Genomic DNA, 12,492 nt, shown 5'->3' with positions numbered 1-12,492 from the left:
CAACATACTTTAATGTTCTCATTAATTTGAATGATTAAAAGCAAATTTAGAGCAAAAAATTAAAGACTAAGAATTCAAGGAACTTGAGATCAATTCCAAGCTGAAGCAATACATGACTGTGAGTGGATTTTTCAACCACAACAACCCTGCAAGATGTTTCCAGCACAGCTTTGGGCTGTACTCGACACAGATGGAGTGAACTGTGAGTCTAAATCCTTGGGAAGACATTCTGGGATGGACTGTTAGACCCCATCTATCTCAATTAGGTAAGAACAGCAGGTGAATCTGTGTCCACCAGAGCTCTGCATGGCGTAAAGAGCAAGTTTACAATCTTACTTTTAAGTTTTTACATTCTTATTTTTAAGCTTTCTTTTTAATTTAAAGTATGACATGCTTCTTTCCTAAAGTCCTCTTGCTATATTTTAATGTTGTTAATGTTATAAATGTTTTGTTTTTTAAAAATAAAACTTGCCTTGCCTTTTCAGTTTTACAAAAACTGGCAATCAAAAGAGAGCAAACAAAATTTTCTGAAATTTGGACTGCCTAAAAGTTCAAAGGTGATGAATTTATTAATGACCGACATATAAAAAATATCAATTTCTGGGTCAACTAGTTGGCTTTTCTAAATCTATGTAATGCTGTGGTGATATACAGCACATATTTACAGCCAAATTGAAAAAAAAAGGACAGTCTTATTTAAGTAGATTCAACTCGTGCTCTGAAGCACATTAATGTTAATTGGGGCACAACTTTTTGCTTTTTATGTTTACCCTATTTTACGTGTATTAAAATGTAAACAATAACATCTGATCTGTAAGGACTACATCTTCTGATTTGAGATCTTTATTTAATTGGCACAGAGAGTTTTAAGATGATCAGGGTTGGGTCTTTCTCAAAGTTTAATTCCTATCTTGCCAAAAAGATGTCACAGACATGTTGAAAAAGACTAGTCTAATCTTTTAATAAAAAGTCTACACTCACTTAAAAATAGTCAGTGAGTAAATCTGGTCAATATCCACCAAAATGTGTGACTGTTTCAACTCATATCCAAAAAAAAAAAAAGAGTCCTGCTTTCTTACTGTGATGGGGCTCGATACAGCAGCGACCATGATGCCGATAGCTGGCTGAGGTGACTGAGGCAGGGGACTAGCACAGGGCAAACTCTCGTCAATCCTCTTGGCCTGTCCCTCTCCAGGTGAAGGTGACTGCAGCTTCTGTTCCTGTTGTTTCCTCTGGATCTTCCTCTGCAGCTGCTGCTTTGCATCGACAGAAGGTGAGGACAACGTTGTCACATGAGGCTGGAAAGAGTGAGCCTCGGCAGTGGGGATGAACGCTGAGACCGCCGGAGGAGTATGAACCTCTGTAGAAAGAAAAAGAAGGACTTCATTCTTTAAAATGTAAATATAGCAGATGTAGTTAAAGTAAAGCCTGAAGTTACATGTGCAATACGGTTTGGTGATTAGACTTTTATTGAAAGCAAATTTATATCTTTCTAAGGACCAAGAATGCCAAAATTAATGATCAAATCTACTTACAATATATATAAATGAATTATACAAAAGTATATACATAAGGGGAAAAATATATTCAATAATACGGAAAAAACATTCAATTAAACTGAAAATTTAAAAATAAATTAATGAAATATATTAATATGGAAAATGCATAACATTAGTAATTGTCAACAGTTAAAACCCTTAATTGGTCAATATTGCTACAAGTACGAGAAACAAAAAAGGCATCAAAACACAGAGAGGAATGGAAAAAAGGAGCAAAAATCAACAGCAGAACTTTCCAGCCAAACAAATAATTTATTCTAACTAGACCAAATTTAATACCAGCCGCTGTATCTTCAGTCTAACAGTCTGTTTCTAAAGTGCACAAGCACTTGTTGATTCTTTTTTAACTATAAGTATATCTTGCATTGTGCAGAACACCTGAACATACAGTGTGATCAACAATAATCAATACATGTAAAAGTTTCAGGCATCTTAAAATACTAGAATTTTTAACATTATCTCATATTTGTGTCAAGATCACAAAAACAAAAACTGAAGTCCTCCGCATTCACTTTGGTTACTTGCTTGTATTTGATAAACAAACTTGATAGAAAACTCCTCCACACTGTATAAATTGCACAAATACACTGGCACTCCAGCATTGCCAATGTGTGTACATATGCAATTTGACTCATTGGCTTTGGGTTTAAAATATGACCTAATACATCTTAAAAGCAGATGTACTTTTCAATGCTATTGCTGATTCTTATAACAGACAACCTGTCATTTCAAAGCTTGTGGTATTATAAAGTACAGGAGTATTGAATTTTGTGACGACCTTAATTGAACCTCATTTCTGGCTTCTGTAGACTGTCATGTGCGGTAACAGCCGTCAGCCACCAGATGCCACTACAGGCCAGTTTCCACACGGGGGCATGAGTCACAGGTGTGGTGAGTCTTACCTGTTGCTGTGCCTGTTGTAATGGTGAGAGCAGCCAAGGACTTGTTGCTGATGTAATGGCTGTCAACAAGGAAGCGAGCTAGATCCTCTACGGCATCAAACTGGCGTTTCAGCACTTTTTGGGCCCACTCACACACGAGGTCACAGGCTGCGAATCGGACCTCCTCCTTTATGTTACTCAGATGGCCTGCTGACTCCAGGAGGTCACACTGGAGCTAAAAACAGTTCATATAAGAGTTAGAAATACTTGGCATGCTGCATGGCACAGCTGTGAAAGTCAGAAAACAAATAGATTCAGTCACTTATGCAAATTATATCATCATTAGCAGGATGAAGATGTTAATGCACTTACGTCTCCTGTATTATGGATATCCAGAGTCGGTAATGATGGCATGTGAACAAAGGGCTTCTTTCTTAGTCCACTGTAGCAATATGTACACTGGTGTTAAGAACAAAAACATGATTCAGGAGGAAGAAGAATGGTAATGTACAGTTCAAGGAATAACGAAGGGATACTGCAAAATCAGTTTTCTCTTCTTCTGTTATTATAAAATGTTTCTTTTGTAACAATACTTTCCCAAACTTTTCAACTTCCAAACAAAATATGCTAATGTGTTGTTTTTTTAAATTTGGACAAACAAATGAAAAAGGAATGTTTTCCCCATAACTTTAATGATGCAAAGACAACAAATCCAGAGCTCATTATTTTCAGGACTAATCCCTAAGTTGCCTCTGTAAAATTAAGACAGCACACCAAGTTTCACTTAAATCAGCATCTTGACTTGGATATAAGCTGTTAGAAGCAGCATGTTAAATTTCAGCTCAGATATATTGCCTCAGTCATCAAACACATCAAATCTGCTTGAATGTTTGCAATAAGAATGGTGCAACCTTATTCTATGGCCAAAGTTCTCACAGAAATACCATCAGATACTTTTTCAAGCTCTGGATATGTGTTTGTGTTTTAATATGGATGTTTATTTTAAGAGAATCTGCTGTTAAGTGCAAAGTGACTAACCTGACACTCCAGATAGACTGTTTCATATATCCATTGCATGGATATATTTCACATTCATCTGGGAAACCTCCCATACAAAGCGTTTGGGCAAGGCAGGACTACATCCAAGCTAATCGCTACCATGGCGGTAGCCATTGGACTGACTTACAATACAACCCAACCCACCCAGTAATGATTGCAAACTCATACCAAAACAGGTTGGCTGAAGAGGGAACACATCTTCTCAGTCATGAAAAGCTTTCAGTGCGACTCTTTGCTCTTGTTTAAATAAACAAATGTGATCCATTTTTTATAGAACTGCCACTGGGGCTACATCCAAGCTAATCACTTCACCAGCAGCAACTGTGCACACTGGCTGACACTACAAGCCCCCCTCACCAGTAATGATCACAAACTCCTGCCAAAACAGGTCGCCAGAAGAGCTTAAACATCTTTTTTCTTGTTTAGATAAAAAATGTGGTCCAGTTGTGACAAAACTGTTGCTAAACTATAGCTCCTTCTGAGCTAATTACAACACTGGAGGCAGCCATTGCTAAAAGCTTACAGCACAACTTTACCCCACCCACAGCTACCGCCTCGTTCTCCCAAAATGTCGCACAAATGTGGATTGCAGCTTTTCAAGATGGATCAGCCTTATGACAGTCAGGCAAAGGTTTCAAAGTGACCCCACAGATGACAAAACCAAACATTTTTTAAGCTTTGCAGTGAAGATCAACTGTACAAAATGATTCAGTGTGAATCAGTGTTATTGATTTCAATACATATTGTCTGTCCCACATTTTCTTTAGAGGACGTGCTTGGGTCCTGTGAGGAAATTTGCTAACATTAGATACATTTAATTGGTCTTTTTAAAGCAATCTTTTTGCAACTGTGTCTGAAGCATGTGCTTTTAAATCACATTTATGTATAGTACAACTCATCATACTGACACCATGAACTGATACATTTAAAGTTTTCATTTTCTTTTATGGGTTTTAGTGAAAACAGAAAGGCACGAAGTGATATTCTGTTAATTTCTTGTGATGCTGTCATTTTTGTTTGTGTTTGAGTCAATTTAACCTCTGTGTCTGTCATTTTAAAGTGAATGTCTGGGTTTTTATTTTTTGTACATTTTTAATAAGTACTTTTAATAGAATTATGATATAAATTAATAATCAATGTTAGCATCTTTGCATTTTGCTCATTTGAGGATGAAGAAAAAATTGTTTCAAAAGAAAAACAGTTAAGTTTTTTTCACACTGTTATCCATAAATGACTGATGTGGGATCTCACCTTACACAATGACACTTTGATTGACCCCACCAACTAAAGGTCATAAATATTAACATAGCTGTCTGACAAAAAAGGACACAATTGCGTCATGAAGGTCAAAAGAACAGACTCCCCCAAAGGGCCCTCTGTATTATGCTTGTGCTTCTGAGGCAGAGGGGGACTTTATTTCATCTCACATCTATATTTAGAGAGCTTATGAACTGCAGCAGCAGATGGTCTGTGACCAGAGTCAGAGACCAGACGGTTAAAACCCTTTCCAGTAAAGGATATTTAGATTTTCCTCTCATGCCAAGTCGACGTGCCTTCATGTTGGGGAAGACGTTTTTCATCATCTTTCCAAAGTCTGCAGCACTCAGGGGATGGTAGTTCAGATTGTCACAGAAGCTCCTGAAACACAATAAACACAGAAGAATATAAAGAATGACAAAGATGATTCATGCCTGTTTTGAATAAAGCCACAGTTTTATACCATAAATCGTATATCATACGATGTGGTAACATATCACCACATTAAGTTTTAAATGTGCAACACAATGGCTGTTCTGCATGAATTTGGTTCTACTTTGCCACATGTTAAGTGTCTCTGGATAATCTAATAAAGAGTAAAGAGTCTTGAGAAAACATTTGTTATGAATTGGCGCTATACAGGTAAAGTTTAATTCATATCAGTATCTCTGTCTTATATGCGTTAACACTGGTATTAGGCTGATATCAGCCCTGTTAACAAACATCTGCTACCTGTAAACAATGTGTTGTGAAAAGCTATCAGTAGCCAATGTTTAATTGTTGTGCCATATCAATTAAATATTGGCATCCAGTTCACCTAACTGCTGAATCAAACATTTCATACTGGGCAGAAGAGCTCACCCATTGGACAAATTGATCTGTTTTCATGGTCAAACACAAGAGAAAATATTGGCCCAGTGGGAGGGTCGCACCAAAAGAAGGGATGATTAAAAAAAAAACATTGGTATTGGTAGGCAATTTTTTAAATTGCTACTTTGATCATCAATATTGGCCCAAATTTTCACAATCTGTGCATCTCTAACTTGTATTACTATTATTTTGTATTATAGAGTACCTTTTTATTTCTTTTTGAGGTAATATTGGCTTGAACAAATAAAGAAGTTCTGAAAGAAAAATAAAACAACTTGCAGCTTCATTCAGCAGCACAACACTTAAGTGTTTTTCAGTCTCAATTTTGGTTTAAGAGCAAAGAACTTGAATGTTTTTGTTTTTTATCTGGAGGTTTAACTTGGTTCTCCAGCGAAAAAGAAATTAAAAATTAACAAGAAAGATCTGATATCATAGATCTTGATCCGTGGGAGAGTTAAGCAGCAATAAAACTAGATATTTTCATCATAAGTTGGTGGAGAGCTTTCTGGACAAAAGACAATACAAATTTAACATCAATGGAAAACAGACTACTACAAATTAATGTTAATGAAATAAAATTATTTCATGTAAAATAAGCAACTGCAGAAATATTCACCTCCTTCAAGTGAGTATTTAGTAGATGCAGTTTGACTGAAATCACAGCACTGAGTCTGTGTGGAAGGATCTCAATCAGGCTTGCACATCTGGACACTGAAATTTTACTCTTTTCTTCTTTGCAAAACTGCTCAAGCTCATTCAGGTTTTGTGGGGATCAGGCTTGAACAGCCCTTCTCAAGTCCAGCCACAATCTCCCTATTGGATTTGATGTCTAGGCTTTGACTCGGCCACTCCAGCACATTCACCTTGTCGTCTTTAAACCATTTCTGTGGAGCTTTTGCTATAAGCGTGGGGTCACTGTCTTGCTTGAAAATAAATCTTTTCCCAAGCCATAGTTCTCTTGAAGACTGAATTAGATTGTCCTCCAGTATTTTCCCATATTTTGCTGCATTTATTTTACCCTCTACCTTAACAAGTAATTTAGGGCCAGCAGCTGATAAGCATCCCTACAGCATGGCGCTGCCACCACCATGCATCACAGTGGGGATGGTGTGTTTGTGATGACATGCAGTGCTTGGTGTCCACCAAACATAGTGTCTTGTCTGATGGCCAAAAAGTACCATTTTGGCCTCATCAGACCAAAGACCTTTCTTCCACTTGACCATGGAGTCTCCCATGTGCCTTTTGGTGAACTCTAGTCGAGATTTAATATGTATTTTTCTTCAATAGTGTCTTTTTCTTTGCCACTCTACGTACAGCTTTGACTGGTGAAGATCCTGTCTAACAGTTGTTGCATTCAGTCTCTCAAATCTCAGCTGCTGAAGCTTGTAACTCCTTCAGAGTAGTCATAGGTGTCTTGGTGGTCTCTCTCACTAGTCTCCTTGCACGGTTTGTGAGGACGGTCTGATCTAGGCAGATTTACACATGTGCCACATTCCTTCCATTTCTTGATGATGGATGTAACTGAACTGTGCCTTGGAATTTTTCTGAGCTGCTTGGAGTGTTCCTTTGTCTTCATGGTGCAATGGTAGCCAGGAATACTGATTAACCACTGAATGGACCTTCCAGACACAGGTGTCTATACAACAATCTATACTATACTACAAGCCATCTGAGAGCTCCTTCAGCACCGACGTCTCCTCTCCCAGGTGTTTGTATAAGTAACTCATATCGACTTTATGACCCACCATGGCGACCTGCAGCTTGTTGTGGAGCCGGCTCTTGCAACACTTAAAATCACTTGAGACATATTCATTCTACTCAGGTGATCCCCAACTCACCAGTTGTGAGACTGCTAGCACCAACTGGCTGGACCTCTGTTGAATTAGGTCAGTCACTTAAAAGAGGGGTCGAAATTCATACAATCATTTATTTTAGCTTTCATATTTTGTTTAATTGACATTACTTCATAGAAATCTGTTTTCACTTTGAATTAAAGAGGGTTTTTCATATTTTTTTGCCAATTTTCTTTTTCTCACTGGCAATACCCATGATTTTACTTTTTTTTGCATTTGTGGTTGCCATGTTATGAAATCTGACTTCTGTTCCCCTCATAAGATTGTGTATAATTAGCTCTTTTTACTTATTTTATTCAGTATCACATAGAAAACATAAATAATGTAAAGGAATCCTGTCCTGATATTTGCAGCAGCTGTACCCTCAAAATAATCTAGGTCTCACCCACCATTGTTGTTTACAAGGCTGATATTAGAAGTCCCACCCCTTCTTGATTTTGATTGGTCTATTAGGGAGAAGTGACACTGGTGAGCAGAGCTATGTTCAAAAGGTGAGTTTTTCTTCTCAGCTGAAAATGTGAGAGTTCAGTAACAACAAACTGCTGATGTTGATGTATGGAAAATGCTGGACTGTACTGGTTATGTATTGAAAGTGGGCGTGGGGTGCACGGCAGGCACTGACGGAGGCTCTAAAATAAAAATACGTAAAGTGTGTAAAACTGCAACACTAGAGCTTAATAGTAGCTCACAGTTCAACACATTTGTAAATGAGAACATGTTGTAAACTACTTTGAGTGACATTCATACCTGATTCTCATCTTACATAAAGTACTTAGTACTTCTGTAATGTGTTAATATGTGCTACTTACTGCAACAATCCCCCCGTTTTGAATTTTCACAAGAGTTTTGTGAGTATTTTAGGGACTTAAAAAAAAATGAACTACATGTAGTGTGGAAAAGATTCTGACTGACTTTACTGAACATGTTACTACAAACTAAGCAAAATGTTTTGTTGTTTTGAAGTGAAGCATACTGCGTCTCTTTAAAGCCTTTTCACCTGTCTGTCTGAAAGGCGCCAATATTTCTGGAGGGCGCAGTATTTCTGATCTGCTAGAGTTAAAAAGACAGTTACATAACACTGTCAGAACATTTCAATGGCTGTCTCAGACTTTCCATTCTAATATTACCAACACATGTTGCTCTCTGTGATTTCCCAGGCTGGCTGCGTCTATTTATACTGACGCTTCAGCCGCCAGAGTAAGAATCTCACACATTAGTAGCTCATCCATTCAAAGGTCCAACTTCAATGAAAATATTCAAACACATAGTGAAGTTAAGGGTAAAAAATAGAGTTTGTGTTCAATGAGAAACTATGAGTAATACAATTCTATAAGAGATACTGCAAGATTGAAAGTCTCTGCTTGAAAATCACTGGTAGTGTTCAAAAACATTTATTAATGTACTAACTCCAATTCCAAAAATGTTGGGCCATTGTGTAAAAGGTGAGGAAAACATGGAAAATCCCACAGGTACGTAGACTAATAGGTAATAAGTTTTGGTAACATTTTTTGGGTATAACAGGAGCACTCCTAGAAGGCTCATTCACAATCAACAATGGCACAAGATTCTCCATTTTGTGTAAGACCGCACTGACAATCCAACATTTTATAAACAATGTTGCAGAAATTTAGAGATTTCCCCATCTGTGGTCCATGATATCATCAAAAGATTCAGAGAATCTGGAGAAATACCTTCACATAAGGGGTAAAGCCAAAAACTAGCACTGGATGCCCATGACCTCGACCCCTCAGGCAGCACTATATTTAAAACCGACATCAATCTGTAATAGATCTTACGATGTGGTTTCTGGAACACTTCAGAAAACCATTGTCAGCTAACAGAGTATGTCACTGCCTCTACAAATCTAAGTGAAGACGCTTACCATCCAGAGCAAAAGCCGTATGTTTACAACGTCCATAAGCATCAACGAGTTCTTTGGGCCCAACTTATCTGAGACGGACAGGCCTAAAGTGTGATGTGGTCTGTCAAGTCCACATTTCAAATTGTTTTTGGAAATAATGACCATGGAGCTCTCTGGAGAATAGAGGAACAGGATTGTCCTGATTATTATTAATGCAAAGTTCAAAACAAGGTTCAACACACTTTTAAGTAAGTTAGCGCTTTTAAGTATCAAGTTTAAGACCCGAGCTGAGAAAAATTAATACCATAAAATGAAAGGCGTGTGAGATTTCTCATCCCAGCGGACAGAGCTTATTTATCTGGTGTAATTCACTGTAAATGAAATGTCAATCAATATAGGAAAAGAGATTTTTCTTAGTCATAAACATCTACATTTGATTATTTTTTTATCAGTGTAAGGTATAGTGATATTTATCATAACACACAAAAAGCATTTACTCAAAAAAGATCTAATAAATGTATGTAGAAAAGAAACATTGGATAAAGACAAGTCTAAGTCAAAGTGTCTCTAAAATTTAAGAACACTCACTAGTATGAATAAAAATTTGTAAAGATTTTTATGGCCTTAAATTTATAATATTTAATTTAAAACTATTTAAATATCTGCAGGAACCCTGTTAAAATCAAGTATCTGTTGGGGTGTATTAGTGACAATGGTATGAGTGACTTGCACTTCTGTGAAAGTACCATAAATGCTGAGAGGCAAACAGGTTTTTGGAGAAACATCGGTCTTTGTTATGATGCCCCTGCTTTTACCAGCCAGACAAAGGCAAACCAATCTAGAGGAGTTTCATAAGCATGGCTTTGACTACAGATACTAGACCCATCTCTCAGTGAAAATGAATGGTGCATTATGATAGAAAATATGAGAACAGCAACCACGCACTGTTAAGTAACTTAAGATAAACATTAAGGAATAATGGGACTTCAGTAATTGGTATCTTCAGTCCCCAGACCCTTACTTAGTGTTGTGAGAAAAAAAGATGATGGATGTGACACTGTGATAGATATGCTCCCATCCCAACTTTTGTGGAACAATCAATTGTCATCAAATGTTCTGTCTTTGTGCTGTATTTAATTGAATATACTGTAGATGGAAAAGGATTTGCAAATCATAGTTAACACATTGTCCCAACTTTTTGAAATCACGTTTTGTATATAGCAAACACATTCCCCTTTTTGAACCTACTTGTATTCATCGTAGACTTCCTGTTTTGGCAGAGAGGTTTCTGGGTATTCTTCTAAGTGATTGCGGATCCAGCTGAATGCGTGCATCTGCTGCGTGCGGCTTGATGACAGGGCGCTCTGGTCACTGAGAGCAGATAAGGATCATTAATTGATTAAATAAAAAGACAAAAGCTGCAACACTTTACCTACTCAGTTCTCTTACCTCATGCTGAGAGTGTGCGTGTGTGACAATAATTGTATCTCTTTGTCATTCACATACAAAGCATTTAAAGACAGCAGCAAACAGACATTTATACTGTATTCAGTCAGAGGGCAGGATTATTCTTACCTTTTATCAGTGCTGCTGCTGCTGCTGCTGGGACCAGAAGGCAACTTAAGGTAGAGGTAGAGTTTTTCAATATCAGAGAATTTCTCCACATCTTGCTGTAAAAATAGAAAAAAGATATTTGGCTTTTCTCTTCATCAAGACAAAATAATATCATATGTAGAGGCAATTTACCAATCAAGAAGAGCAATGCAGTATAAAATCTTATTTGTTTGGTCTTGTATTGCAGCGCTTTATAGTTGTTCTAACAATTGAAATATCAGATCACATTATAAAATCATTCACTATCGTAAAATTTACTCAATTCTCTCAACAACTGCTGGAAGGATTGCCATGAAATTGAAGAAAATGAAAGGTGCCTTCTCCAGCTTGAGACTTCTTATTCAGCATTCTCAACAACTTGATGATTTCATCAGTCCATAATGATTGTGATTAAAGTAATTTTAAAAAAAAACAAAACAAACATATGAGATTCCCATCATAATCAAGTATTTCAGAAGTGCTGTTAAACAGAGCAAATAATTTTTAATACATCTTTCCAAACCATCATAGTTTTATCTTGGATGCTTACATTATTTTACTTTACAGAAACAATATTATATCACAAAAAAACTACCAAGGTCAAAACTACTAGCCCCTTTAGATCTGACCTTTCTGTTGAGCCAAAGCACAAACCACTGTTAAGCAATGATGTGTTTAATGTTGTAATCCTCAAATCTGGAAAAATCAAGTTAAAACAGGTTTATCTTCCAATTTACACACAGTATAAAACCATCAGTAAGGGTTTGAGCTGTCACTTGAAAAAGCATCATGGATAATTGTGGCAGAGGAAGGAAGAGAAAGATTTCAAAGACTTTGGAAAGAAACTAGTGTGCTTTGGTGTATCTGGAACTGGGAATCTCATCAAGGTGGAAGGAATCATGAAGAAAGATGGATATGTGAAGATCCGAAAGAAGACCTCAAGCAGTCAGCAGGAAAAATTGGTCTTTGTTGTTGCTTTGTCTACCAACATGACCAACAAAACCTGCCTGGTTCCTGGTGAATAACTACCTCCAGAAGACCAAAGTGAACTTTACTGGTTGGCCTGAGCAAAGCCCTGACTGGAATCTGAGTGAAAATCTGTGAGGTGAACAGAAGACAAAGGTCCATGCCAGAAGGCCGTCAAATCTGGAGAAGCTCGAGAGATTTGCCAAACACGAATGGGCTGGGATTCCTCAGAGGACGTGTCAGAGACTTGCTGAGTACTACAACAGTCGACTGCAGGCTGTTATCCAGCAAAAAGGGGACAGAACCATAGACTGTAAAAAGAACTGAAGAAACCCTGTGTGATGTCAGCTGTCTGCTTACAATAGGCGGACTCAAACTGCTTTTGAAGCCAATCCGCAGCAGCTTCCGTATTGAAATCGCTGTCTCAGCTGAACTTTGGATCAACCAAATGGCCTGCCAACTGAGCTCGGTTTCCTGTCAGCTAAGCTAGCTAGCATTCTGGTTGACAGATGAGTAGCGTCTGCCTTACAAACTATTTGTTGTTTTTCCTAAATATGATCAAAATGATTGTGGTACAAAAAAATTCATGCTCT

At 37.4% G+C, this 12,492-nt stretch overlaps 1 protein-coding gene across 1 annotated transcript in view; it reads right to left on the bottom strand.

The window, feature by feature from the left end:
* LOC121510614 (DNA-binding protein RFX7-like) overlaps positions 1 to 12,492 on the bottom strand; it is a 30,408-nt gene that overhangs the window by 3,783 nt on the left and 14,133 nt on the right. Inside the window, exons 3-8 of the mRNA XM_041788748.1 lie at positions 10,916 to 11,010; positions 10,589 to 10,711; positions 5,021 to 5,137; positions 2,813 to 2,894; positions 2,462 to 2,675; positions 1,080 to 1,360 (exon numbers count right to left, since the gene is read on the bottom strand). Of these exons, the coding sequence (XP_041644682.1) occupies positions 1,080 to 1,360; positions 2,462 to 2,675; positions 2,813 to 2,894; positions 5,021 to 5,137; positions 10,589 to 10,711; positions 10,916 to 11,010 (912 nt within the window). The remainder of the gene's footprint in view (positions 1 to 1,079; positions 1,361 to 2,461; positions 2,676 to 2,812; positions 2,895 to 5,020; positions 5,138 to 10,588; positions 10,712 to 10,915; positions 11,011 to 12,492) is intronic.

Source organism: Cheilinus undulatus, linkage group 1 (assembly GCF_018320785.1).
Source record: "Cheilinus undulatus linkage group 1, ASM1832078v1, whole genome shotgun sequence".
NCBI classification, from domain to species: Eukaryota; Metazoa; Chordata; class Actinopteri; order Labriformes; family Labridae; genus Cheilinus; species Cheilinus undulatus.
The sequence above is the reverse complement of the archived record's forward strand: the minus strand, read 5'-3'. Positions and strand labels throughout refer to the sequence as shown.